Source organism: Mauremys reevesii, linkage group 1 (genome assembly GCF_016161935.1).
Source record: "Mauremys reevesii isolate NIE-2019 linkage group 1, ASM1616193v1, whole genome shotgun sequence".
Taxonomy (NCBI): domain Eukaryota; kingdom Metazoa; phylum Chordata; order Testudines; family Geoemydidae; genus Mauremys; species Mauremys reevesii.
In genome coordinates, this window is record NC_052623.1 from 141,640,370 (window position 1) to 141,666,872 (window position 26,503).

Here is a 26,503-nt window from a genome sequence, read left to right on the forward strand (position 1 = left end):
CAGGGTATTTAACTAAAACAAGACAGCCAGACCTTTGCACTATGGCTTTGTGACATGGCTGAAAGAAGTAATCTCTGGATATGTCTACACTGGTATAATTTGCAGCTTCGATAGATGTACCCGTGCTAGCTTTCATTGAACTAGCATACTAAAAATAAAAGCATAACTGTGGTGGCATAAGTAGCAGGATGGGCTAGCTGCCCCAAGTATGATCTTGTGTAAAACCTTAAGGAAGTACTTGGGGTGGGTAGCCCCTCCTATTGCTATGGCTACACTTCTATTTTTTCATGCCGTAACTCAATCAGAGTTAGATCAGGTATGTCTACCTGAGCAGGAAATTACACCTCTAGCTCTAGTGTACCCTCTGTCTAAGAAGGGAGAGAAGAGAGGGACAAACTGAGAATAGGCCATACAGGTGTCAAGAAATAGGGAGCTCACATTGCTGTCTAACTCTTATCAAGCACAAACTTGGCATGTTGGTTTACTCTCCCTCACTTCATGCTCTGAGCTGATCCAAGTCTCTGGATAGGCTGGTTGGGCAGTCAGGCAGCTCCCATAGGCGGCCTCCTCATGGCTACGGTACTGCAGCAAAACACAATAGAATGCTGGATAGGGCCCTAATATTGTGAAAGGAAATGCCAGACGGGCCATCAAAACTACAAGAACTAACACATGCATAAGGAGAAGTCACTCGTGAAAAAGGAATCATTTATGTCAAATCAGTAGCTTGCCAGTTGATGGCACTGCATTTGTAACATTAATCTTCTTTTCACTCCAAACAAATTATTTTTAAAATTATTTTTAAAAAGTATAGCCTCAGTTAAGATTTGTTTCAATACCATAACTACCTCAATCCTTCCAGCTGTGGTAGTGGCCTGTTACACTAGAGCAGGTCATCTGAAGTAGCATAACAGTGAATTTGGTGTGGAAATGTTACTAATGATCCTGTTTCACTTTCATGCTAAATAAAAAAAACCCAAAATCACCATGCTAAATGTATCTTGCCTTCTACTTTCAGCTCCACTTAAACCTTTCTTTGCATCTACAGTTGGTTTTGATAAACATTCATATGTACGGAACTAAGAATCAGGCCACGTAAGAAGTTAGGGGACGAAGGGCTGTGGTGGTGAGGGGAGATTTACTGCTCACATGAGGATAGCTGAAGGCCTGTGAAGGTCAGAGAAGACCTCCAGAGGTGCTGGGTGGAGGGAGAAAGAGAACAAACTCACTTTCAGCTGATACTATACTTGTTCCACAGATGCAGATTGTGCTTCTCTAAGCACTGCCCTGCAGCTGCAAGTTGGTGCACAGAAAGGTGAGCTCATGCAATATTGCTAGTGCAAAATGTTAATAGACTCAGGTGTCATGCCACCCCCAAACTGTGAAATTGTCTTAAAAATAATAGATTTGGGGAACTTTATTTGCTTTCTCATTTAAGTCTTTAAGATACATTCAGGTCACATTTTCAAGCTTTTCTCTGCGACCGGGAACACTAGAAATTTGCTGAGATTCTCCATGATCACTTGTCTACTTTAAGTAAAAACACCAAATCACAAAATCATGAGGGTTGCTACCACTGCATATGCTCTACACAGCACAGGTTGGTCAGTCTCCCCATATTATAGGTGCCTCCTGCACTGGAAAATGTAACATGAGAGGGGTTCTCAGTACACACAGGCACAGAGCAGCCACAATTTGGCCCTTTATTACACCAGCGGAGCATTTCTTATTCTAATGGTCTAATAAACTTTGTGAGCATACATGAAAATACAGGGGATTTAAAGCAGTTCTACTCACATTCCTCATTTTTCTTCATCAGAACAGGTGACATTTTAAAAAATGGCTATTCCCATGTGCTCATACATCCCACATAAACGTATTATTGTTAGCACTTAAACTAAACATTATGACCTAAGTCAGATGTACCACAAACAGATGTTTGCCTGCCATTTGCACACAGCAGAGAGCTGGCTGGTGATGTGGTGGGGGTTCTCTTCATTGCTAGCTGCTGAACTGCATTAAAAGCTAAAATTCACTGAGGCTGGAGTTTTCAAAAGGAGACTACAGCAGCTAGGAAACCAGCTTCCATTGGCCTTCAATAGAATTTGGGAAAATAATGCCCTCAGGTGTGTTTGGAAAACCCAGACTAAATGTTTTTCTGTATCACTTTTGCATGTAAACAGTTGCCATAAGAAAGTTGAGATCACAAATGGGAAGGGAGATGATCTGTGCAACTGTGAATAGGAAAGGATGAGAAAAGGTGCACATGACAATCTTTCCCTTAAGCCGTGAACCAACATAATTGATTTTGGCCAAAAATTGTATTAAAAAGCTACTTAGCTATTAAAAAGTCATTATTTGATTTTGGAAACAATTTTATATTGACACAGTGACTTTTCACTTAAGTATCTTAAAACAACCAAAATACAGGTCTTTGAGTTCATTCTGAGCACTGCTGGAACTGCTCAGCTTTAGCTTGCTTTGAAATCCATGGTACGTGGCAAGGACTAAGATATTTGGTAAAGGTCAACAGACCAGAAAGGGCTGATTGGAAAATCTATTTGGCATTGGGTGGTGACTGAAGTTGCTATAAGGATAATAAATATAGTGGCAGGAGTTATATTGAACTGATGATGGACACAGGTGATGGTGGGTTTAGAACAGATGAGATAATATTCTACTGAACATGGCAGTCAGTGGCAGCTTCCCAGAGTGATGCAATACACCTAAATATCCAATAACAGAAAGGACTCAAATCATCCTGGACACGGAGAATAAACATGTAGTTAGCTAGAGCAAAAGCTCCAACTTCCTAGGCAATCTAGAAAGTCTCTCTATACAACACTACAAAAGGTGACTTCACTCTGCTTTTGGGCCATTGCTATTCCATAGCACAGAAAGCCATAGATAACAGAGAGGAAAATTCGACATGTGAAGAGATGGAGACATGAAAAAGAAATAATATGAACATTCATGTGGGAGACACGGAGGGACAAACATCTTCAACAACTAACATAACAGTGCATATACTGACTGGCTACTCCCCACATCCTCATTAAGGACCAAGGTACAGCCTGTCTATTTGAAATACTGAAATATGTGGTCTGTCTGTTTTGACTGTAGTCTGGTTACTCGTGTTGCTAAATTAAAGCATACTTTAAAAAAGTAATACATAAAAAAAATATAAAGAGAACAAATGTTTTCCTTTCACAATAGAACTGAAATGAATAAAAAACACTATGTATTGAATTTGGGAGAAAGATGGTAAAGAGTCAAAATACAGGTAAGGGGAATTTTGCATTGAACTTTATTTCACCAATATTGAGAAGTATTTGGATGAAAGACACTACATACAAAATAAGCGTATTTTCTATTGCTATTGCTACAGATAGAAATGCTGAATATTACATATTGATAAACAGATATTGCAACAGAATGGACTGCTTCTCCACCTGAGAATTATTTGGAAGTTTAAACAAATTCACAATGTACTGATCAAAGACCGATCTCCTTAACTATATATTTTCAAACTAGCATAAAAAAAACTTGTGAAAGGCTTATTCACTCTGAACTGGCCTTAAACATTTACTCTAGCGGCCTTTAAGCATAAGGCATTTTGCTATATTTAATGCTTGTTCTTAGATGTGCAGGCTTCATGATATTCAGTATGACTCTCACAAGCTCTCTGAGTGTGGCACTCCCAAATGTGGTCAATGGGACATTTTATTTGTTTCATCATTCTTTTGGTAATACCTGCCATGTGTCAAAAATGTGTGTGTATAATATTTCTTGAGTTAATTAAACTATTCTTCTGTGTAAAGTGTGTGGTAAAATGGAAGACATTAATAAAAACAACTAAACATCATCCTATATAAGCCGTAACTCTGTTCAAACAATGCTGAGACAGAATCTTTATTAATTTTAACCAATGGGTCATTTTACAAAAGTCAGCAGAGCTTTATATTTATACTGTTTGATGGAGAGAGTGAATTTTAAATCACATTTACAGTAACTTAAGCAACATGTTACACAATGTGGCAGTAATAACCTTTTATGGAATTTCAGAAGAAATTCATTTTTACGTTTCCAGTCTGAAATTATACACAAAGCCTTGGTTTCTAACACGCCCTAAAGTAAGGTAAACGTGCTAACTTAATTATTTCTTACTGAAATAAATGTTAAATCTAATAACCTAAGGGATTGTTAAAACTTGGAAAATTTACTGAAAAAACTATTCTGGAATAGTAAATAATCAATCCATCCATCCATCGGATTAATCTAAAACAGAAAAAGGTCTCTTATTCTAGAATAAGAGTGTTCACATGGTGGCTTATCTCAAAATAAGAATTCCAGAATACTTATTTTGGTAAATTTCAAGTGGCGACAAGCCATAAGTACTTGAAGGGAAAACGGCATCAGACTGTACATGGAATTATAAACATGTTCAAAATAACGAATCACTACAAAGTTCCACTATACAAATTAAAGTAGCAACTGTAACTAACCTTTCTTCCAGGTTTTAAACCTTTTTTCCTTGTTTTGAGATTTTCCGTAGAGGTGCTTTTTGTCAGAGGAATGGTTTTAGGAGATCTTCCCTTCCTAGGAATTGTAGATTGTCCAGGGGGGTTGTCCCGACCTGTTTTCCTGCCACATTGTGCTGGTACTGGAGCAGACTTCTGTGGAGACTGCATTGAACGCCGGGTCACTTTGGAGGGAGAAGACTGGGTTTTTGCACCTCTTTTTGTAATGGAAACTGAGGGGAAAAATAAAAAACAAAAACCTCACCTCAAAATTAATACCAGATGCTGAAGGCATTTTGTGTCATTGTCCAGAGATTAATTTGTGCTACAAAAGCAACTTTTCTAATGATTTTAAAAACTTGCTACATATTAATTTAAATTTTAAAATCAGTGTAAAATGAAGATATCTAAACATAACAAGTGTTTCGTATCAAACTACTTCATTTAACTAAATCCAGAAAGAACCAAATCCAGTCCCCCACAAAAAATATATTTAAGAGGGACTTTCCTACAAGGGACAATTTTCAGATTATAAAAAAAAAAAGATATAATTTGAATAATACTATGACAAAGTTCCTCCTCTATCTTGGTGGGTCCTGCGCTTATTGACGGATTTGTTCGCCTCAGAGATTCACCATGTGGGTCAGGGAACAGCCCAGAGACCTTCCCCTCTGGTAGAACCCTCAGTCCAGGTCAATTCCTCCTGTGTCTGATCAGAAGTTGGGAGGTTTGGGTGAAACCCGGGCCCGCCCTCTACTCCGGGTTCCAGCCCAGGGCCCGGTGGACTGCAGCTGTCTAGAGTGCCTCCTGGAACAGCTACGCGACAGCTACAACTCCCTGGGCTACTTCCCCATGGCCTCCTCCCAACACCTTCTTTATCCTCATCACAACCACAGGACCTTTCTCCTGGTGTCTGATAATGCTTGTACTCTTCAATCCTCCAGCAATACGCCTTCTCACTCTCAGTTCCCAGTGCCTCTTGCTCCCAGCTCCTCACACGCATGCTACAAGCTGAAGTGAGGTCCTTTTTAAACTCAGGTGCCCTGATTAGCCAGCCTGTCCTAATTGATTCTAGCAGTTTCTTCTCCATTGGCTCCAGGTGTCCTAATTAGCCTGCCTGCCTTAATTGGTTCCAGCAAGTTCCTGCTTGTTCTGCCCCTGTTACCTTACCCAGGGAAAAGGGATCTACTTAATCTGGGACTAATATATCTGCCTTTCTAACACCCTCCTGTATCCATCTGGCCTGACCCTGTCACATATCCCGACCCCCCTGCTCAACACCACGGGGTTGGGCAACTTGGGACGTCAGGCAGTGTACCCATGACAAGCCATCTGCATTGCCATGGTGGCTTCCAGCCCAGTGTTGTATGGTGAATTGAAAAGGTTGTAGCGACAGGAACCATCTGGTCACCCTTGTGTTCTTCTCTTTATTTTGCTGCATCCACTGGAGGGATGCATGGTCGGTCACAAGGGTAAACTGTTGTCCCAGAAGGTAATAATGTAGTGTTTCCATGACCCATTTCACAGCTAGGCAGTCTCTCTCAACCACTGCATACTTCTGCTCTCTCGGGAGGAGTTTCCTGCTGAGGTAGAGGATTGGGTGTTCTTCATCTCCGACCATCTGCGATAGGACAGCTCCCAATCCTACTTCAGATACATCTGTTTGTAAGATGAAGTCTTTGTTGAAGTCCGGGGCTATAAGCACGGGGTTACTACAGAGGGCTGTCCGTAGATCCGTGAATGTGTTCTCCGCAGTGTCAGTCCACTCCATCATGTCTGGACCCCGGGCTTTTATCATGTCTGTCAGGGGACACGTTCTGGTAGTGAAATGGGGAATAAATCACCAGTAGTACCCCACCACACCCAGGAATGCCTGGACTTGCTTCTTCCGATTCGGCCGGAGCCAATTTTGGATAGCCTCTAGTTTGTTTAGTTGGGACTTGACCATGCCCCTTCCTACAATGTAGCCACGGTATTTAGCCTCAGCTAGCCCTATAGCACACTTGGCTGGGTTGGCTGTGAGGCCGGCCCGTCTTAGCGTGTCCAAAACCGCTTCCACCTTTTTCAAGTGGGTCTCCCAGTCAGGGGTATGGATAATTACATCATCCAGGTACGCAGCTGCATAACCATTATGGGGCTGCAGAAGCTTGTCCATGAGATGCTGAAAGGTGGCAGGTGCTCCATGCAGTCCAAAAGGAAGAACGGTATATTGAAACAGACCCTCTGGTGTAGAGAATGCCGTCTTTTCTTTTGCATCTTTGTCAAGGGGAATCTGCCAGTATCCCTTTGTTAAATCAAGGGTTGTCAAAAATCAGGCATTGCCCAGGTGGTCAACTAACTCATCAATGCGGGGTATGGAGCATGCATCAAAATTGGATCTCTCATTCAGCCGGCGAAAGTCATTACAAAACCTAGTGGTGCCATCGGGTTTGGGCACCAACACAATCGGGCTCGACCACTGACCGTGGGATTCTTCAATGACTCCTAGTTCCAACATCTTTTTTACTTCTGCCTTGATCTCCTCCCTTTTTTCTGCTGGGACCCGGTAGGGCCTTAAAGTTACCTTTGCCCCAGGGTCTGTGATAATATGGTGATATGCTTCGGTGGTCCGGCCTGGTTTGAAAACATGTCCTGGTACCATTGATCATCTGTTACCTCCTTCTTCTGGTTTGGTGTCAGATCAGGGGATATCCTGATCTGCTCACGTAGATTATTTCCCTGGGCTGGGGCCTCTTGGGCCACCACACATGCCTCTTGCTGGTGCCACGGTTTCAAGAGGTTAATGTGATAAATCTGTTCTTGTTTCTGGCGTCCTGGCTGCCACACCTTGTAGGTTACTTCCTCCATGGGTTCAACCACCTCATAGGGCCCCTGTCATCTGCTTTCTGCCATGGGTACCAACACCATCACCTGATCCTCTGGCTGGAACTGTTGGACTTTTGCCTGGCGATTGTAATGGGTTCACTGGGCCTCCTGTGAACCAAATGTTCCCGTACAATAGGGGTGACCCGGGCTATCCGGTCTCGCATCTGCAATACATATTCTATTATATTTCTCCCCTCATTGGGCTCCTCTTCCCAGATCTCTTTGGCGATCTCTAGTATGCCACGGGGGTGACGCCTGTATAACAACTCGAAGGGGGAAAACCCAGTTGAGTCCTGAGGTACTTCCCGGATAGTGAACATAAGGTAAGGTAGTAGGGTGTCCCAGTCCTTCCCGTCTCAACTTACCACCTTCCTTGTCATAGACTTGAGGGTTCAGTTAAACCTTTCTACCAACCCATCAGTCGGTGGATGATAGACTGAAGTTCTCAGGGTATGTATATGGAGCAGCGTACAGATGTCCTTCATTAGCTTCAACATAAATGGGTTTTCTTGGTCTGTTAATATCTCCTTTGGTAGCCCCACTCGGGCAAAGAGTCCCACCAGCTCTTTGGCTATCGTTTTAGAGGCCGTGTTCTGCAGGGGTACGACTTCTGGGTAGCGAGTAATATAGTCCAAAACAATAAGTATATATTGGTGGCTCCGAGCTGTGTTCTCCAGGGGTCCCACTAGGTCCATGGCTATTCGCTCGAAGGGGACCTCTATGATGGGAAGGGGTACTAAAGGTGCCCTCAAGTGGGGACGGGGACTGTACAGGTGACACTCTGGGCAGGATGCACAGTACCTCCGCACTTCTTCATGTACTCCGGGCCAGAACCACCGTTGTAGGACCCGTGCCAGGGTCTTCTCTACCCCCAAATGCCCCCCCAAAAAATGACTATGGGCAAGACTTAATACAACGTTCTGGTGTTTCTGAGGTACTAGGATCTGCTGTACCTTCTGCCCCTGTACTGGTGCAACCTGGTATAAGAGATCCTTCTTCATTATGAAGTAGAGTCCTGGTCCCTCGGTTTTTCCTTCCACGGGGACCTCGTCTATTTCAGTCACCTCCTTCCTAATGTTGTCATATCTTGGGTCTTCTGCCTGGTCCCGTCCAAAATTTCCTCTCCCGGGGCTAATCTGCCCGAGATCTAGGGGCCCAGTCTCTGTTGCCTCTACTGTTTCAGAGGTGTTAGTGTGTGGGTCAGACTCGGGTGCTTCTCCCTCCCGGACGGCTTCCTTTTCAGCTGCTCAGGTCTGCCTGCCTACGAGAGCGACCCTCTGGCTTTGGGTCAGTATTTGGGTTCCCAAGGCCATAGCTGTCCTTCTTTCCTTTTTCATCTTTCTACCCTGTCTGGGAGTGGGGAACAAATCTGGGGATATTTCAGGGAAGGTTGGAGGTTAACAGTCTGCTGTGGATGCCTCACTAATTTCAGGGTTCCCATCTTTCTCCAATTCCCCTACTGGGAGTAAGTCTCCAAACCCTAGGAAGTCCCTCCCTATGTATACCGGGTATGGGAGTTTAGGGACTACACCTGCTGCTACCTCAGTAGTGTTCCCTTGGATCTCGATTTTTACTGGGATGGTGGGGTAGTAACTAACCGTCCCATGGATGCATGTTATCCCCATACGTTTAGCCTGCAGCAGCTAACTACACTTCACAAGCTTCCCTGAGATAAGCATGATAGCACTCCCCGAATCAACCAGTGCCGTGGTCTTTACCCCATTTAGTTTAACTGGTCTGGTGTACATATGTAGGGTTAGTGAGACCCCCACAAGGTGGATTAGGGAGCATGGGTCTGCCCAGTTCCCCAGGTTACACTGCATCAGCTCTTCAGCATTGGGACACTGTGCAGCTATATGTCCCCACTTCCCGCAGGCATAACATCTGTATGGAGCCCTAGGCGTTCCCCGGTCTCTCTGTTTGGGCAGTCTAACATCACAATCTTCTTCCCCTTCAGTGCTACGACACTTTGTGGCCTCTGGTGGGCCTTCAGCTCCTCTCTTTTTCCACCTGGGCCCTCCTGGTGGCTCAGTCACCCGAGCTCTAGGGCTTGGTGCTGCTAGTTTAACCCAGGGTGCCTCTTCCTTAACTGGTTGGGTCAGCTCTCTTGCTGTCCTTCGCCTCTCTACCAGTGTGACAACCTCGTCGTAGGTGGAGGGTTTGTTCTGGCTTACCCAGGCGCGAAGGTCTGGCAGTAGTCCCCTCATGTATCAGTCGATGACCAGAACCTCTAGTATCTCTTCTGGACTCCAGGACACAATTCGTAACCACTTTCGTGCGAGATGGATGAGGTCATACAATTGGGACCGCGGGGTTTTGTCTTCCTGGTACCTCCACTCGTGATATCGCTGGGCCCGCACTGCGGTCGTTACCCTAGATCTGGCCAGGATCTCTGCTTTCAGCTGAGGGTAGTCTGCTGCAGCCTCTTCAGGCAGATCATGGTAGGCCTTCTGGGCCTCCCCACACAGGAATGCAGCGAGGATGCCAGACCACTGATCTCGAGGCCAGGCCTCCCGTAGGGCTGTCCTCTCAAAGGTCGGAAGGTATGCCTCTACATCATCCTCCTGCGTCATTTTCCGCAACCAATGGCTGGCCCGTATGATCTGCGTCCCATCATGGCTGCAGTTCAACTCTGTAAGGGTCTTTACCTGGTTTACCAGTTCCCTCAACATAGCACGGTCCTGAGCAGCTTGGTCCATCAGCAGGCGATTAGTCTCTTGCTTCAGCCACACTGCCTCCTGTTGGGCGGCTGCCTGAACACGGGTAGCCTCCTGCTGGGCAGCCGAGGCTTGTATCAGTGCCCGCATGACTGATGGTGAAAAAAATAAACCCTCTCCCTTTTTTTTTTTTTTTAATCACCCTCCTTCTTCCGCCACGCTGTGCAAACCAAATCCCACCAGGACACCAGTTGTGACAAAGTTCCTCCTCTATCTTGGTGGGTCCTGCGCTTATTGGTGGATTTGTTCGCTTCAGAGATTCACCATGTGGGTCAGGGAACAGCCCAGAGACCTTCCCCTCTGGTAGAACCCTCAGTCCAGGTCAATTCCTCCTGTGTCTGATCAGGAGTTGGGAGGTTTTGGGTGAAACCCGGGCTCGCCCTCTACTCCGGGTTCCAGCCCAGGGCCCGGTGGACTGCAGCTGTCTAGAGTGCCTCCTGGAACAGCTACGCGACAGCTACAACTCCCTGGGCTACTTCCCCATGGCCTCCTCCCAACACCTTCTTTATCCTCATCACAACCACAGGACCTTTCTCCTGGTGTCTGATAATGCTTGTACTCTTCAATCCTCCAGCAATATGCCTTCCCACTCTCAGTTCCCAGTGCCTCTTGCTTCCATCTCCTCGCATACACGCTACAAACTGAAGTGAGGTCCTTTTTTAAACTCAGGTGCCCTGATTAGCCAGCCTGTCCTAATTGATTCTAGCAGTTTCTTCTCCATTGGCTCCAGGTGTCCTAATTAGCCTGCCTGCCTTAATTGGTTCCAGCAAGTTCCTGCTTGTTCTGGAACTGCCCCTGTTACCTTACCCAGGGAAAAGGGATCTACTTAATCTGGAACAAATATATGTGCTTTCTAACACTCTTCTGTATCCATCTGGCCTGACCCTGTCACAATACACTCACCTTAAAGATGTTTCTCATAGTTTCCATTACTACCACAACTATTACATTCATACAGTGCCTGTCATCAAGAAGGATCCCAAAGTGCTTAACAAATTCTACAGAAGAAATCTGTCCACTCTAAATGCAGCTGCGAAACAACATCAACTATTCAACTGTGCACAGCAGAAAGTGAAGAATACCATTCAAGTAAAGAGGAAGATGGTCAAAATCTTAATAACTGGGATGTGTCCGGGACATCAAGTTTAACATCCAGAATTCTTGTGAAAAATGCCAAGTATAAATTATAAAGACAAGGTGGGTATGGCCTGAAGAAGAGCTCTGTGTAAGCTCCAAAGCTTGTCTCTCTCACCAACAGAAGTTGGTCCAATAAAAGATATTGTCCCTCACCCACCTTGATATCCTGGGACCAACATGGCCACAACAACACTGCATGCAAAGATTATGTTGAGTTCAGTTTTAAATTTCATTTGAAAGAATGTCCTCTAGGAGCACAATGCCCAGTGAGACTTGGATTCAACATGACTCAAAGGGGAAATAATGACCTACTAATTTCCTGTAATATCAAAGTTTTCCTTTGTGGGGTGTCCACCAAATGCAAACCTTGCTAACCCTATGCAGCTCCAGCTGACTAGATCACAGCCTGCAAGCCATGACCAGATTTCTCTTCAATAAGAGCCTCCTAGTTAATAATGTATTTTCACCTATTTGATTGTGCTGTAAAGTCATCATGAAGAATTTATGATAACTTTCATAGTCTATCAGGATTGGAAGGGACCTCAGGAGGTCATCTAGTCCAACCCCTTGCTCAAAGCAGAACCAACCAATCCCCAGACAGATTTTTGCCCCAGATCCTTAAATGGCCCCCTCAAGGATTGAACTTACAACCCTGGGTTTAGCAGGTCAATGCTCAAACCACTGCGCTATCCCTCCCCCACTTCCTTGGCAACAAACTGATATTAAAACACAACGGAAGGAGTTTCTACATACACAAATATACCACTGATGGGAAAATGTGTTATGTCAGTCTCCAGTATCTCCTCTGGCCAACTCAAACAGCAATGACTGGTTCCAAGGGAAACTTATCTATTGTCATTTGATGAGAAGATTGAACAACAGAGATATAGATGCTTTTGAGGAAGTGGTGAGGAAATAAAAGGCAAAAACAGAGAGAATTAGACAACCCTTGTATCCCAAGAGGGAAAAGTTCAATTAAAACTAACAAATAAAATAGAGGAAAATAAGCCTTTTCTTGTCCCCTTTTCCCCCACCCACATGTATGCATACACATGTACACACATAAAGGAAAAGAAATATGAGACAAAAAGGTTGAATTTGATGGATTCTCTGTCATGTGAAGTATTTATTTTAAATCAAGACTGGATGTCTTTCTAAAAAGAACTTTTGGCTTAGCTAAAGCATATGAGGTTCCTTGATGCAGGAATATCACACATTCTATAGTCTGATCTCCTGCATAACACACGCTGGATGATCATAATGATCCCTTCTGGCCTTAAAATCTATGAACCTGTACTTAACATGACAAAACTTGAGAAATTCCAAGTTAATGTTAAAGCTGAACTGACATAACCAAAGCCAAAATGCCTGATCTGGAACACTACTGTAAGCTGAAAGGGGAGTTCACGGTGGATTTTAAGACTTTATTCTAATTACCAGAGTTTTGTGGGACATCAGAAAATTGTTACTGCTGAGCTATTAGTGATTGAAGATTTATTAAAAAAAAACAAACCCACAAAACACCACAAATAAAACTAGAAGTTACATTGTCAAGGGAATCTAGACAGACCATTACTATTAGTCTATACAACAATGCCTAGCCATACATGTGATGTGCACCTCAGCAGTCTAGTGCTCAGTCTTATAAGTGGTGCTTTTCATTTTATAAGTACTTCTCCCTATGAGTTAACTTTAACAAACAAATCATTTGAAGAGAAAGTATCAAGGTAAAGTGAACTGAACATCCCAAAATGACATTTTAGATGCATATAAAACAAAACTTCTATTCAAACGAGTTAATAAAGTCTTAGGACACGTTATATACATTTTGTATGTTTTGTTTAATTCATTTATGAATCAAATGTCCTTGAACATTTTTTTTTAAAAAGTCCTATTTTACTAATATATATAATCCTAAATACATTATATTAAATATATTTTCTGCCACAAATTACTTCTAGGTAACTGGAAAAAAGGAGCTTCTGCGTTAAGAAAGTAATCATTTTCCTTCTATTTATCCACGATAGTACTTACAAGATTTCATATACAGTAGCAACTTAAAATAAGTTTAACTGAATTTTAGCCAATACAAATAACATCACTCTTTTATGTTATGCTTTTGAATCTTCCAAGTGACAACTCTTAATAGACAACATATCTGGAAAGCAAAACAAAATTATTATAAAATCTGGCTATTTTATTCAGACCACACAATTCTGTGCTTAATAAATAAAGTCAAGAAATTGCAAAGAAATATGTGCTTCATAGATTCATTGTTTGTCTCTACTGAAATTTAGCAAACACTTTCATTGTCTCTTTTGCATAGTAAATGAAATGTTTAAATACACAGATAATCCCAATAACAAATTTAAATGCCAAGAGGTTCTAGGAGTACAGGTACATGTTTCTACACAGTGGGCACATTTCAATTGCTCTGTAGAAAGGATTTATATTATTTACTAAACAAAGGCTAACAATGCAAACAGTACTAATCATTTCTTGATGTACTGTTGAAATACAATATAAAATATGATTATGTTCAGCATCTTCCTACCTTTATATTCCAGAGGGCCAAATACTAGCCACATTGACCATTAAGGGGGTTTAAGTCCCATTAGATAATTTTTCTTCTTACTAGGATTCAAACTGCCTTTTTGAATAAGCAAGTCTACAACAAAGCCCATGCTGCCAGAGCAGCAGCACTGAAATACTAGCAAATGGGAATGGAGCTATTTGCATTTGTTGGTTTAAGAGATGGGGGAGTGGAGGGAAGTGAGAGACTGCTAAAGTAATTCGCATATTGTCTGCAGGCTGTATTGACAGTGATCATCAGTCACCTGCTCATACTTCCTTCACCCCTGCCTTCAGAGGGAGACCAAAGGTTACACTGGGTCAAAGAATCTGGAAAGAAATGAAAAGAGATGCAAAATCTAGCTGCCAACCCACTGCATCTGTAGACAAAGTTATCCCCGCTGGACCACATGTTCCAAAAACTAAGACGTTTTAATAGTCTCAAGAGAACTTGTTAAAATATATCAATGAAAAGAAGAGAGAAAAAACACCAAGCTCTGCTTGCAATTACTGCAGCATTTAGCAGGGATATTTACAACAGAAAAAGCACATTTGCTTTTTTTCAGGACACTGCTTTGCATTATAATGGTCTTCTCATTTGCACAAACAAAACAAAGCATTTGTTTCATGCTGCTCTACTGAAAAAAATAAAATATCAACTGTTCAAGTTTCATTGGTTTTATGCATATAATTTAGTGAGCAGTGTTCTTTCCCATGTCTCTTATCCTAAGTAAAAACTGTAAGAAAAGATAAACTAAACTAAAAATATTATAAACCATAGAGTAGGCAAATAAAATGTTAATAAATAGTCAGAGTTTTCATAGTTTACAGAGCTCTCTAATTACACTACTATATTCTAGGAACATAAGTTAATACATAAACAAATTAAAGATCTTTCATGCTTTCAATTATTAGTAACATGACAACATTTTCAAAAGCTCCAAAGTTGTCATTATCCAGAGAACACAAAATCTGTAACTCTGTACCAAATATTTAAAGGAGCAAAAAAATTCAAATATCCCAGGACCCCAAATCCTGCAACACTTACCGAGGGTCCAGTCCTTGCACATGCAAAGCCAGTGAAGTCAACTGGTACTACTTGCTAGAGTACACTTTTCAAGGATCAGGTTTTTGTTCAGGGCCAAATTCTGCTTACCTTATTCATACAAGCAGGACAACTGACTGAGTGGACTGAATCTTTGCAAAGGACTGCAGAATTTGAACCCAGAATGTTTTTCCGGGTATTTCCTGTTAGACTTATTTAGATTTATAAGGCTATCAGTAAACGTAATGCTACAGAAGAACTCAAACATGGGGAAAAAGGAAAAACTACAGTTCAGAAGACTGAAGATTAGTGCAATTCCAATTAACAGAATTCTTCTTAAAATTCCATATCAATTCTTTCATTTTATGTTGTTCATCTTGAGCAAAGTCATAAAACTACAGAATTTGTAACATATTTGGAATACTGTACTAGGAAATTCTGTTGCTTCAGACAGTTGCCGATAGGTGATTATAAAATAAAATTATTAGAAACTCTGAAGTGAAATTACATGAAAACAGACCCCAGCCTTAATCCTGTGACAGATCTGTGTGCAGAACTCCCTTGAACTTCTGGGCACAGAGCACTTGCTAGAATAGGCCCAAGATGTCAATTTGGGGAACAGAATGATTTTATTATGCAAAAAAGTTATGAGTTTAACATTAAATCACATTGTTGTCTTGCTTGTGTTCTTTATTATATCACTAATTACTAGTAGTATAGTAGTGACTTTGGGCCCCTGAGAAGACTGCCCTCCGCCCCCATGCTGAGCACCACTATATGTATATATTAAAAAACAGTCCTTTTGCCTCTATAGAGCTTGAAGCACTAAAGAGAAAAGAGAAAGGCTGGGGAAAAGAAAGTGCTCTTTCTATTTTACCGATGAGGAATGGCAGCAAAAAGATTAAGTAATTTAGATCCACTATTAGCCAAAATAAATCACCACCACCCTCAGAGGAGGGAACCTGCCAATCTTCCTTGGTAGGAGGAAGTTCCCCCCATCCTGAAAAAGCCAACATTATGTATAAGACTCCCAACTATTGTCCTGTCTCCAGCCTCCCATTTCTAGGTCAAACTAACAACAAGATGACAAACAAGCATCAACAAGAAAAATGCGTAGGGCTTGCTGCAAGATCCTCCTCTTTAACAAAGCATTTCCATTACAACTAAACGAAGACTGAAAATTAAATGATATCTTATTTACAATCTCCAAGCACGGCCTCTTTCACTGGGAAAGAAGAGCAGAAGAAAACTCCCTGTAATTCCTGAGGGATCTTACTGTCCAACTTTTCAGTTACCTGGCAAGCGTTCAGATACTATGTTGATGGATGCCACAGTGAACCCTAAGAGACTGCGAGCTGAGCACATGGCAGAGCTTGGCTCAGGGGCTGCAGTAGTGCTTATATCACACTGAGCCATCTCCAAGTAGAGCTGTGGCTCAATTATCCAGGCACAATGCCCAATATTTATTGTTTATTTGTATTACAGTAGCATCTACAGACCCCCTCCCACCCCCAGCAAGGCCCATTGTGCTGGAGGCTGTACAAACCACACACTTATTCCAAGCCTGCCAACAAGGAGAACCACTGTGAAGCTCTGCACCATGAAGCAATCTGTTGAGTCCCCCCTTAGCTGCCTCTCTGCTTCACACCATTTCTACAGCTGTGTACCAGGTGGCAGGAGTTAGCCTTAAATGTCTTCGAAAGGGAAAAAAACTCTTAGGTCTCAATGTTTGAAATAGTTAGAATTTGGGGAGGGTGAGAAGACATCCAAGAAACTAAAGGGCCTTGATTCTGCTTCCATTTTAGTCAATGGGAGTTTTGCTATTGATTTCATTGGGCGCAAGATTGGGCCCCAAATAGGAAAATAAAATGCAACAAGCCTAAGAAGAACATAAAGTCACCCTGGAAACTGGCCAATTGTTTTATCTGAAAAGTACCATACTTGAATGATGGCACTGTTATTCCTGGGGTGGGTTACACATACTGAGATGCAACTGCTAGAAATTCACCCAGTCCCAGCCGCTGTATGGGCAGTAATAAACATTCATGACAACAAAGGTACATGAGATGAACTAAAAGCAGAAGAAATGAGAAAACAGAATCCATTAAGTAATGGGAAGACAAATAATACTTGAAACACTGCTATAACATGATTTTAAAAAGAGAGAACTCCAACGCCCTTAACCTAAACCATCTCCCGGGCTTATTCATACAAAGACATTCAACACAGTCTCTTCTTTGGGAAGAAGGGGAAAAACCCTTTCTTCCTTTTACAACAGATGCCTTACTCAGAGATACCACACGGGACTTGTGAGATGCCAAGAAATATTAAGAGGGGAAAAATAGGCCTAACAGTGAGAGAATGGTGGCAAATCATATTTTTAGCCCCAAGCATTGTGGATTTTTCATATAAAACTAGGAGGACAATATAAATTTGCCATTTTGTGTGTGTCTGGTTTAACTATTGTGACCTGGTCATGGAACAAAGCTGAGTTAGAGAAAAATATAAACTACATCAAAATAAAAATGTTACATCAACATTTGTTAATGCTCCAATGAAAAAACAAATATTGTGCTGTATATAATGCTTAATTTAAGGTTTTAGACTGTAAAAATTTCAGAATCCAGAGTAATAGTATTAATTTTAGTGAAATTGTTCATTAAACTATTTTTTCAGTTGTTCACTGTTTGTTTGCAAAAACATTAATTACATGCTAAACTTGGATAAATGAAAAAATCAAGGTACAGGACATTTAGTTTTAAATAAAAAATAATTTGAATATTTGAATTTGAAAAAGTGAATTTCTGATAACTATCATCTTGGAAAAAATCTGATCTGAATAAACAAATTGGACATTGAAAATATTGTTGAAAAGTAAAAGATACAGACAACAAGGTACTTCACATTATCTGCTTTTGCCTGCACTATCCCTAAGCCTGCAAGCAGCTCCTGAAGGGGACTGTTAATATCACAGGTTGATTAGCGTAATGAAAGAAGACTGCTCTAACCAACAATAAAAGGACTGCATTGGGAGATAAGTGGTGAAGTGGCACTTTTATGGGGGGAAAAGGAGGCGGCTGAGGATAAAAGCTGCAGTAGTTCATCACATATCACGTTTATATTTAGATTACTGGTCACAGTCTTCCTTTTGGTCACTAAAATCTGTCTCTGCAGCACTTCAGCTAGAGATTTCCCTCTGTGACTCCCCCTATTGCCTACATCTCATTTTTTCCACACCTTGGTTCATTTAAATCCCTATTCTGATAGTCTAGGAAGGTCTCGATGAGAAAGAAAAAGACGGTTACTCACCTGTAGTAACTGGTGTTCTTCGAGATGTGTTGCTCCAATCCATTCCAGTTAGGTGTGCGCGCCGCGCGTGCACGGCTTCTCCGGAACTTTTTCCCTAGCAACTCCGGCGGGCCGGCTGGCGCCCCCTGGAGTGGCGCCGCTATGGCGCTAAATATATACCCCAGCCGGCCCGGCCGCTCCTCAGTTCCTTCTTGCCTGCTACTCCGACAGTGGGGAAGGAGGGCGGGTCTGGAATGGATTGGAGCAACACATCTCGAAGAACACCAGTTACTACAGGTGAGTAACTGTCTTTTCTTCTTCGAGTGATTGCTCCAATGCATTCCAGTTAGGTGATTCCCAAGCCTTACCTTAGGCGGTGGGGTCAGAGTGAGACGTGGCGGAGTGTAATACCGCAGAGCCGAAGGCTGCGTCGTCTCTAGACTGCTGCACCAACGCGTAGTGGGAGGCGAAGGTGTGGACCGAAGACCAGGTAGCCGCTCTGCAGATGTCCTGGATGGGGACATGGCTCAGGAAGGCGGCGGACGAGGCGTGCGCTCTCGTAGAATGAGCGGTGAGTCGGCATGGAGTCACGTGAGCCAGCTCGTAGCATGACCGGATGCATTGAGTCACCCAGGAGGCAATGCGCTGGGTAGAGACCGGCTCACCTTTCATGCGATCAGCGACTGCGATGAAGAGCTGGGTGGAACGCCGAAAAGACCTTGTCCGGTCGATGTAAAACGCCAGCGCCCTACGGACGTCGAGGGTGTGGAGCTGTTGCTCCCGGGGCGAAGCATGGGGCTTCGGGAAGAAGACCGGGAGAAAGATGTCCTGATTAAGGTGGAAGGCCGAGACCACCTTTGGTAGGAAGGCCGGGTGAGGACGAAGCTGCACCTTATCCGCGTGGAAGACGGTGTAGGGAGGGCCCACCGTCAACGCTCGTAGTTCCGAGACTCTCCTTGCCGATGTTATGGCAACCAGGAAGGCCGTCTTATAGGAGAGGTAGAGGAGAGAACACGTGGCCATAGGCTCGAATGGAGGACACATGAGTCTGGCCAGGACGAGGTTCAAGTCCCAGGTCGGGGCAGGGCGACGCACTGGCGGGTATAAGCGGTCGAGGCCCTTCAGGAAGCGGGAGACCATCGGATTGGAAAAGATGGTCCGACCCTCCACTGACGGACGAAAGGCGGACACCGAGGCGAGGTGGACTCTCAAGGAGGAAACCGCCAGACCCTGCTCCTTAAGGTACCATAGGTAGTCTAGGATGGTAGTGACAGGTACCACGAATGGGTTGAGCCCCTGCTGGTCACACCAGAGCGCGAACCTCTTCCATTTCGCCATGTAGGTGGTACGGGTGGAAGGCTTTCTACTTTCAAGCAGGACTTGCTGCACGGCCGCCGAACAGCCCCTCTCTGCGTGGGTCAACCACGCAGGTACCAGGCTGTAAGATGGAGGGATTGCAGGTTCGGATGGTGGAGTCTGCCGAAGTCCTGCGTGATGAGGTCCGGCCACAATGGGAGGGTGATGGGCTCCCGAACGGAGAGCTCGAGCAGCAGGGTGTACCAATGCTGCCGCGGCCAGGCTGGAGCCACAAGTATCATGGTGGCTCGATCCCTCCGAAGCTTCTGGAGCACTCTGTGCACGAGTGGAAACGGAGGGAAGGCATAGAGGAGGTGAGTCTGCCACGGATAGAGGAAAGCGTCTGACAGAGATCCCGGCGAGTGCCCCCGGAACGAGCAGAACTGGAGACACTTCCTGTTCGCCTTGGAGGCGAAGAGGTCGACCCGGGGAAACCCCCACCTCTGGAAAATCGTGCGTGCAACGTCGGGACGGAGGGACCACTCGTGGGAGAGAAACGACCTGCTGAGGCGTCGGCCAGCGTGTTCTGCACTCCCGGAAGAAAGGACGCTTCCAGGTGAATGGAGTGGGTCACGCAGAAGTCCCACAGGAGGATCGCCTCCTTGCAGAGGGGGGACGAGCGGGCTCCGCCCTGCTTGTTCACGTAGAACATTGCTGTTGTGTTGTCCGTGAATACTGTCACCCAGCGGCCTTGCAGGTTGGTCCGAAAGGCGTGACATGCAAAGCGGATCGCTCGGAGCTCGCGGACATTGATGTGGAGAGCGAGCTCCTGGGGCGACCAGAGGCCTTGAGTGTGAAGGCCTCCCAGGTGAGCCCCCCAACCGAGTGCCGAGGCGTCCGTGGTCAGTGTCGCGGACGGACGAGGAAGGTGGAACGGCACTCCGGCGCAGACGATCTCCGGGTCGAGCCACCAACGGAGGGACTCGAGGGTCGGTCTGGTGACCGTGACCACCATGTCGATGTGGTCGCGATGCGGGCGGTACACCGACGCCAGCCACGACTGGAACGGACGGAGGTGGAGTCGCGCGTACGCGGTGACATAAGTACACGATGCCATGTGACCCAGGAGGCGGAGGCATGACCGCACCGTCGTGGTCGGAAAGTTGACGAGCTCCCGGATGAGGGAGACCATTGTCAGGTGTCGAGACCGCGGCAGGCAGGCGCGGCCCACAGAGGAGTCGAGAACCGCGCCAATGAACTCCACCCGCTGTGCTGGAAGCAAGGTAGACTTCTCGGCATTGACAAGCAGCCCGAGGTGTTGAAAGAGGGACAGGATTTCCGCTACCTGGCGCTGCACCAGCCTTTGTGACTGCCCACGAATCAGCCAGTCGTCCAGATAGGGGTAGACATGCATCTGACGCCGGCGGAGGGCCGCTGCTACCACTGCCATGCACTTTGTAAATACCCTCGGTGCCGTGGCAAGTCCGAAAGGTAACACGGCGAACTGGTAGTGGTCGTTGTTGATGACAAACCGAAGGTAACGCCGGTGAGGGGGATAAATTGCGACATGGAAGTAAGCGTCCTTCATGTCGAGGGCGGCAAACCAATCTCCCGGATCCAGAGAGGGAATGATGGTCCCCAAGGTGACCATGCGAAACTTGGGCTTGAGCAGGTATTTGTTCAGCTCGCGAAGGTCCAGGATAGGACGTAGCCCTCCTTTCGCCTTGGGGATGAGAAAATAACGGGAATAGAATCCCCTGCCCCGCCTGTCTGGAGGCACTGCCTCTATGGCACCCACGCTCAGTAGAGTCTGGACCTCTTGTAAAAGGACTTGCTCGTGAGAGGGGTCCCTGAAGAGGGACAGGGAGGGTGGGTGGGAAGGAGGGGGCGAAACAAATTGTAGACGGTATCCCGACTGGACTGTCTGAAGAACCCAGCTGTCCGATGTTATTCGGGACCACGCCGAAAGAAAATAGGAGAGGCGGTTGGAAAACAAACGGGGAGGATCCGAGGGGGAGAGTGATGGGCCGTCCTCGGGCGTCCCATCAAAAGGCCTTGGACCCCTGAGGGCCCTTGGAAGAGGCCTGGGACTGGTTCCGACGGTTACCCGAAGGCCGTCGGTGATTCTGGCCAGGACGTCTGGGCGTATACGGTCGATAACGCTGCTGCGGGAAGGACCGAGGGGGCTGCTGCCGGAAAGACCTGCGTTGCGGAGCCGGCGTGTGCATGCCAAGGGTTCGTATGGCAATACGCCCATCTTTTAACGTCTGTATACGCGAATCGGTCTTTTCGGAGAACAGCCCTTTCGTGTCGAACGGCAGGTCCTGCAGCGTATACTGCACCTCCTGTGGTAGCGTAGAGGATTGCAGCCATGAGATGCGTCGCATCGTCACCCCTGTTGCTATTGTCCGCGCACCCGAGTCCGCCGCGTCGAGGGCAGCCGTAATGGACGAACGGGAGGACTTCTTCCCTTCCTCGAGCATTGCCGAGAACTCCTGGCGGGCAGTTGTCGGCAGGAGTTCGGTGTATTTTGCCAGGGATGCCATGATGTCAAAAACATACCTGGCCAGGAGGACCATTTGGTTGGCTATTCGCATCTGCAGGCCGCCAGCGGAATAGACCTTACGGCCTAGCAGGTCCATCCTCCGAGCGTCCTTAGATTTGGGCGCCGGGGCCGGTTGACCATTCCGTTCTCGGCCGTTCACAGACTGCACGACAAGCGAGTCCGGGGTTGGGTGCGAGTATAAGTACTCATAGCCCGTGGGGGGGGCTGAGTACTTCCGTTCTACCCCTCGAGCTGTGGGAGGGATGGACGCGGGCGTTTGCCAGAGCGTGGCAGCGTTCTTCTGTATGGTCTTAACAAAAGGCAATGCCACGCGCACAGGAGCGTCCGAGCCGACCACATTAGTAATGGGGTCGTCATCCTCTTGGACCTCTGCCACCGGAAGGCCCATGGCCGTCGCCACCCGACGGAGTAGTTCCTGGTGGGCCTTGAGGTCAATGGGGGGCGGGTCTTTAGCAGAAGTCCCAGCCACCGCTTCGTCCGGGGACGATGACGAGGACATGGCCTGCCCGATGGCCTCCATGGGAGGGGCCGTTAGAGGCGCCTCGGCTGGGTCAGGCTGGACTGGGGACTGGCGGTCCTGCGGCATCGAGGGCTCGCGGAGAGGTGACGCCGGGGGGCGACTGATCGTCGCTTCGGGAACTCTGCGCTCCGCGGCAACGTCTCTTGGGGGAAGCGGAATGACTTGCGCTTCATGGTGACCCCAGGGCACCCAGAAGCCCCACTGCTGAGCCCCTTGAGGGTGGTCGTGTGGGGTTGGTGGCAATGAGCCGGTGCCGTCCGCGCCAGAGGCGACAGATGCTGGGCGAGACGGCCAGGGCGGGGCGGAGCCCGATACCGAGGCTTGTGGGATATCACCAGACGGTATGGAGGCCCGATGTCCGTCCGTCCGGTACCGAGAGGGTGACCGCGACCATCGGTCCCCGCGGTGCCGGGAGCTCGACCGGTGCCGGGAGCTCGACCGGGAGCCGGACCTGCGGTGCCGGGAGCGGCTGCGGGAGTTCCGGTGCCGGGAACGGTGCCGGGATGGGGACCTCCGGCGGTGCCGACGCGACGGCGATCGGGACCTGGACCGGTGCCGGGAGTGCGACCGGCGGCGAGATGGCAATCGGTACCGCGACGGAGAGCGGTGCCGAGATCTTGAGCGGCTGGACGGTGAACGGCGTCGGGTCCTGGAGCATGAGCGGGACCGAGAGCGCCGACCGTGCCGGTGGTCCGTGGATGGCGGTCGGACCATCATCGCCGGTTTCCCTGCCGACGGAACAGCCCGCACCGGCGGCGCCGGGGGCCGGAGGCTTGGTGCCTCTACGAGCCGTATCAGCTCTCGCGCGGAGGAGTACGTCTCCGGCGTCGTCGGCAGCCTTGGCTCAACTCCGGACGGTGCCGGGGAGCGCGGCGGTGCCGGACTCGACGGCCCTTGCGGAGTCAACGGCACAGTGTCTGCCTTGCGCACAGTCACCACTGGGGGCGCAGGAGGCACGAGCACTTTAGCTGAGTCCTCAGCACGGGACTTAGCTATGGCTTTAGCGAGCTTGCGCTTCCTTGCCGGCGAGAGCGAGCGGTGCCGGGTCTTCGGCGCCGGAGGCGGGGCCTGCGGGACCTCGGTACCGGAGCGGGCTGGTGCCGCTGGTGCGCTCTGCACCGAAGAGGTTCTCGGCGCCGGCGCCGCTGGTGCCGAAGGTTGGAGCGACGCTTCCATAAGGATCTGCTTAAGCCTGTAGTCCCGTTCTTTGCGTGTCCGCGGCTTAAAAGCAGTACAGATAACGCACTTGTCGGCGCGATGTCCTTCTCCGAGGCAACGGAGGCAAGCGTCGTGTGGATCGCCAACTGGCATAGGTCTTTGGCACACAGCGCAGGGCTTGAAGCCCGGTGCCCTGGGCATGAGCCCGCACCGGGGAAGGAAAAGGGGGGGAAACCCCCCTTAACCGTTTACTAAAACCTAGAACAGCTACACTAAAATAACTATAGCAACTCTAATCACTAACTATACAACTAACGATATATATACAAAATAGAAGAGTAAAAGCTAGGGCAGTGGAGGCCAACGAGCACTCCACAGTTCCGACCGGCCGTCACGGGCGGTAAGAAGGAACTGAGGAGCGGACGGGCCGGCTGGGGTATATATTTAGCGCCATAGCGGCGCCACTCCAGGGGGCGCCAGCCGGCCCGCCGGAGTTGCTAGGGAAAAAGTTCCGGAGAAGCCGTGCACGCGCGGCGCGCACACCTAACTGGAATGCATTGGAGCAATCACTCGAAGAAGAACTGAATTTTTTTCCTGTCATTGTCTGCATGAAAGATGCTACTCAATCTTCGCAGATGAAGCTACTTAATTATATAGTTATCAATTTCCAGACGAGCTCGGTTCCAACTGAATTTCAAAAATCCTCTCAAATTTCATTTTGTTTAAGGAAGCATTTCAATTGCTGCAGTATTGTGTGTTCTTTTCTGCAGGGAAAGGTGACTGCCTCATAATACAGATACAAGATGTATTATGTTGTCTAGACAATTGTAACGGATGTGTGATGAACTTGAGCACACAAATGTCCAACAGAAACTTCTCTCTTACTATGAAGTTCTACAGCAGCTTGAAGACTGTTCCGATGATCCCAGGTTAGTTTTCACCTAATTCAACCTTAAAAACCCCAGACTGCTAGTTACAATGCAGAACACTACGGGGCTTGGCTACACTTACAAATTTGCAGCGCTGCAGCAGGGTGTGAAAACACACCCTCTCCAGCGCTGCAAATTGCGGCGCTGCAAAGCACCAGTGTGGTCAAAGCCCCAGCGCTGGGAGCGCGGCTCCCAGCGCTGTACGTTATTCCCCACAGGGAGGTGAAGTACGGACAGCGCTGGGAGAGCTCTCTCCCAGCGCTGGCGCTTTGACTACACTTAGCACTTCAAAGCGCTGCCACGGCAGCGCTTTGAAGTGCTAAGTGTAGCCACAAGTGTGGTTGGGATGTCTTACATCAGTTACAATCAAACAAGCGTTCTGAGGGTTACACATTGACAAAGTTATCAGAGTGAGAAAGTCATAGCTAAACATGTACAAAATTGCAAAGCGAAATACAAAAAACACATTGAATGATAGCGTTACTATTTTATAAAGTCTGACAAACCTATGATGATGGAACTCAGGATTAGTTAATCGTAACTAGTCAACCAGACACTGTTGCAAAATTTCTCTCTCTCTTTTTCTCATATACCTCCCTACATCCATTACTCTGAAAGAGTCAAACATGGGAAATACCAGCAATAAGACTAACACCCAAAGCTGTTATAAACTATAGTTTATCTGGTTAAACAATATTTTGTTTTAGACAATCAATAGTTAGCCCTTCCCTCTCAATTTTACCTTTTTTTATTATCTCTTTCTTAGGGCAGGATTCAATGCCTATCAAAATTTATGGTAATTTTCACTTTCATGATTCTGGATAAGGTCCTTAAAATGTAAGTTCTTTGGAACAGAGATTCATGCATATGGAAACATCTATCACACGTGAGTGCTATTATAAATGTATGATGGATATCCCTCATTTTATACCTGAATTTATCTCCATGCTATATACATCACATGCTATTTCTACCACCTCCTATGATAAATTATTTACATCAGAAATGTTAAACTACTTAACCAACCTGTAGAAAAATGTCTTTAGACCAAGATAATGCCATAATATTTCATGCTAATTCCTAAAGTCTCTGCTTGCTCTTGTATCCTTCACTTTAAATCTGTCAGACTTTTTTTGCCCTGACAGATTACAAAGTATATGATCATGGCATCCAAGATTAAAAAGACTGCTATACTAATTAGACAACTTGAAGTCGTTCCTAATATTTCAGAATTAAAACACACTGACTACAAATTGCTAGTACAATTACTTTCACCTTTAAAAAGTGCAACATGACTAGAACTACTATTTTCCCTTTTTAAGTAGGCTTGAAAGTGATACGATGGTAATGAATAATCTACCTTGAAAGTAAGCAATATGAAATGTTTATCTACCTAAGCTATCTAGATAGCTATCTAGATGTTCACTGTGACGGACATTGCAACCCCATGCAGTATCTTTGGGGACCACTGTACTAAATTTATGAATGGCTCATTAAGATTGTGTTGTACTCCATGGATTACAGTGAGTCACTGAAACTAAACAATTCTAGAGAGGTAGTAAGTACACTCTTCATTTTGATTCAGCAAATGGACATGACTCTCTGTCCAAGGGGAGAGCCCAACCCTTGTTAAATGGGACGTTGGCCTATCTACCAATGGAAGATGGGTGATTTCCGGTATGTTTAGTATGGATTTAAAATCTGTTTATTATTATTATTTTTTTAATATTGTAGTGAGGTGGAGTGGCCTCCCTCTGATGCTGACAGGCAGAAACCACTCCCCCCGGTGGGTGGAGCCAAGCCAGGCCTGCCCCTTGTGTCAGAAGCGGAGGGGCGGAACAGGAAGTATAAGAGGCGGGGCCTCCTGCTCAGTTGAGGGAGACCCAGGGAA

The 26,503-nt window shown here is 46.3% G+C and overlaps 1 protein-coding gene across 15 annotated transcripts in view; it reads right to left on the minus strand.

Annotated features, from left to right (window-relative positions):
• SCML2 (Scm polycomb group protein like 2) overlaps nucleotides 1-26,503 on the minus strand; it is a 188,776-nt gene that overhangs the window by 78,437 nt on the left and 83,836 nt on the right. For 14 of the 15 annotated variants that reach the window (XM_039489989.1, XM_039489982.1, XM_039489972.1 and 11 more), the window contains 2 exons: nucleotides 4,506-4,753; nucleotides 496-582 (listed from right to left, as the gene is read on the minus strand). In XM_039489989.1, coding sequence (XP_039345923.1) covers nucleotides 496-582; nucleotides 4,506-4,753 — 335 coding nt within the window. The remainder of the gene's footprint in view (nucleotides 1-495; nucleotides 583-4,505; nucleotides 4,754-26,503) is intronic. The other variant, XM_039490044.1, reaches the window with a different exon arrangement.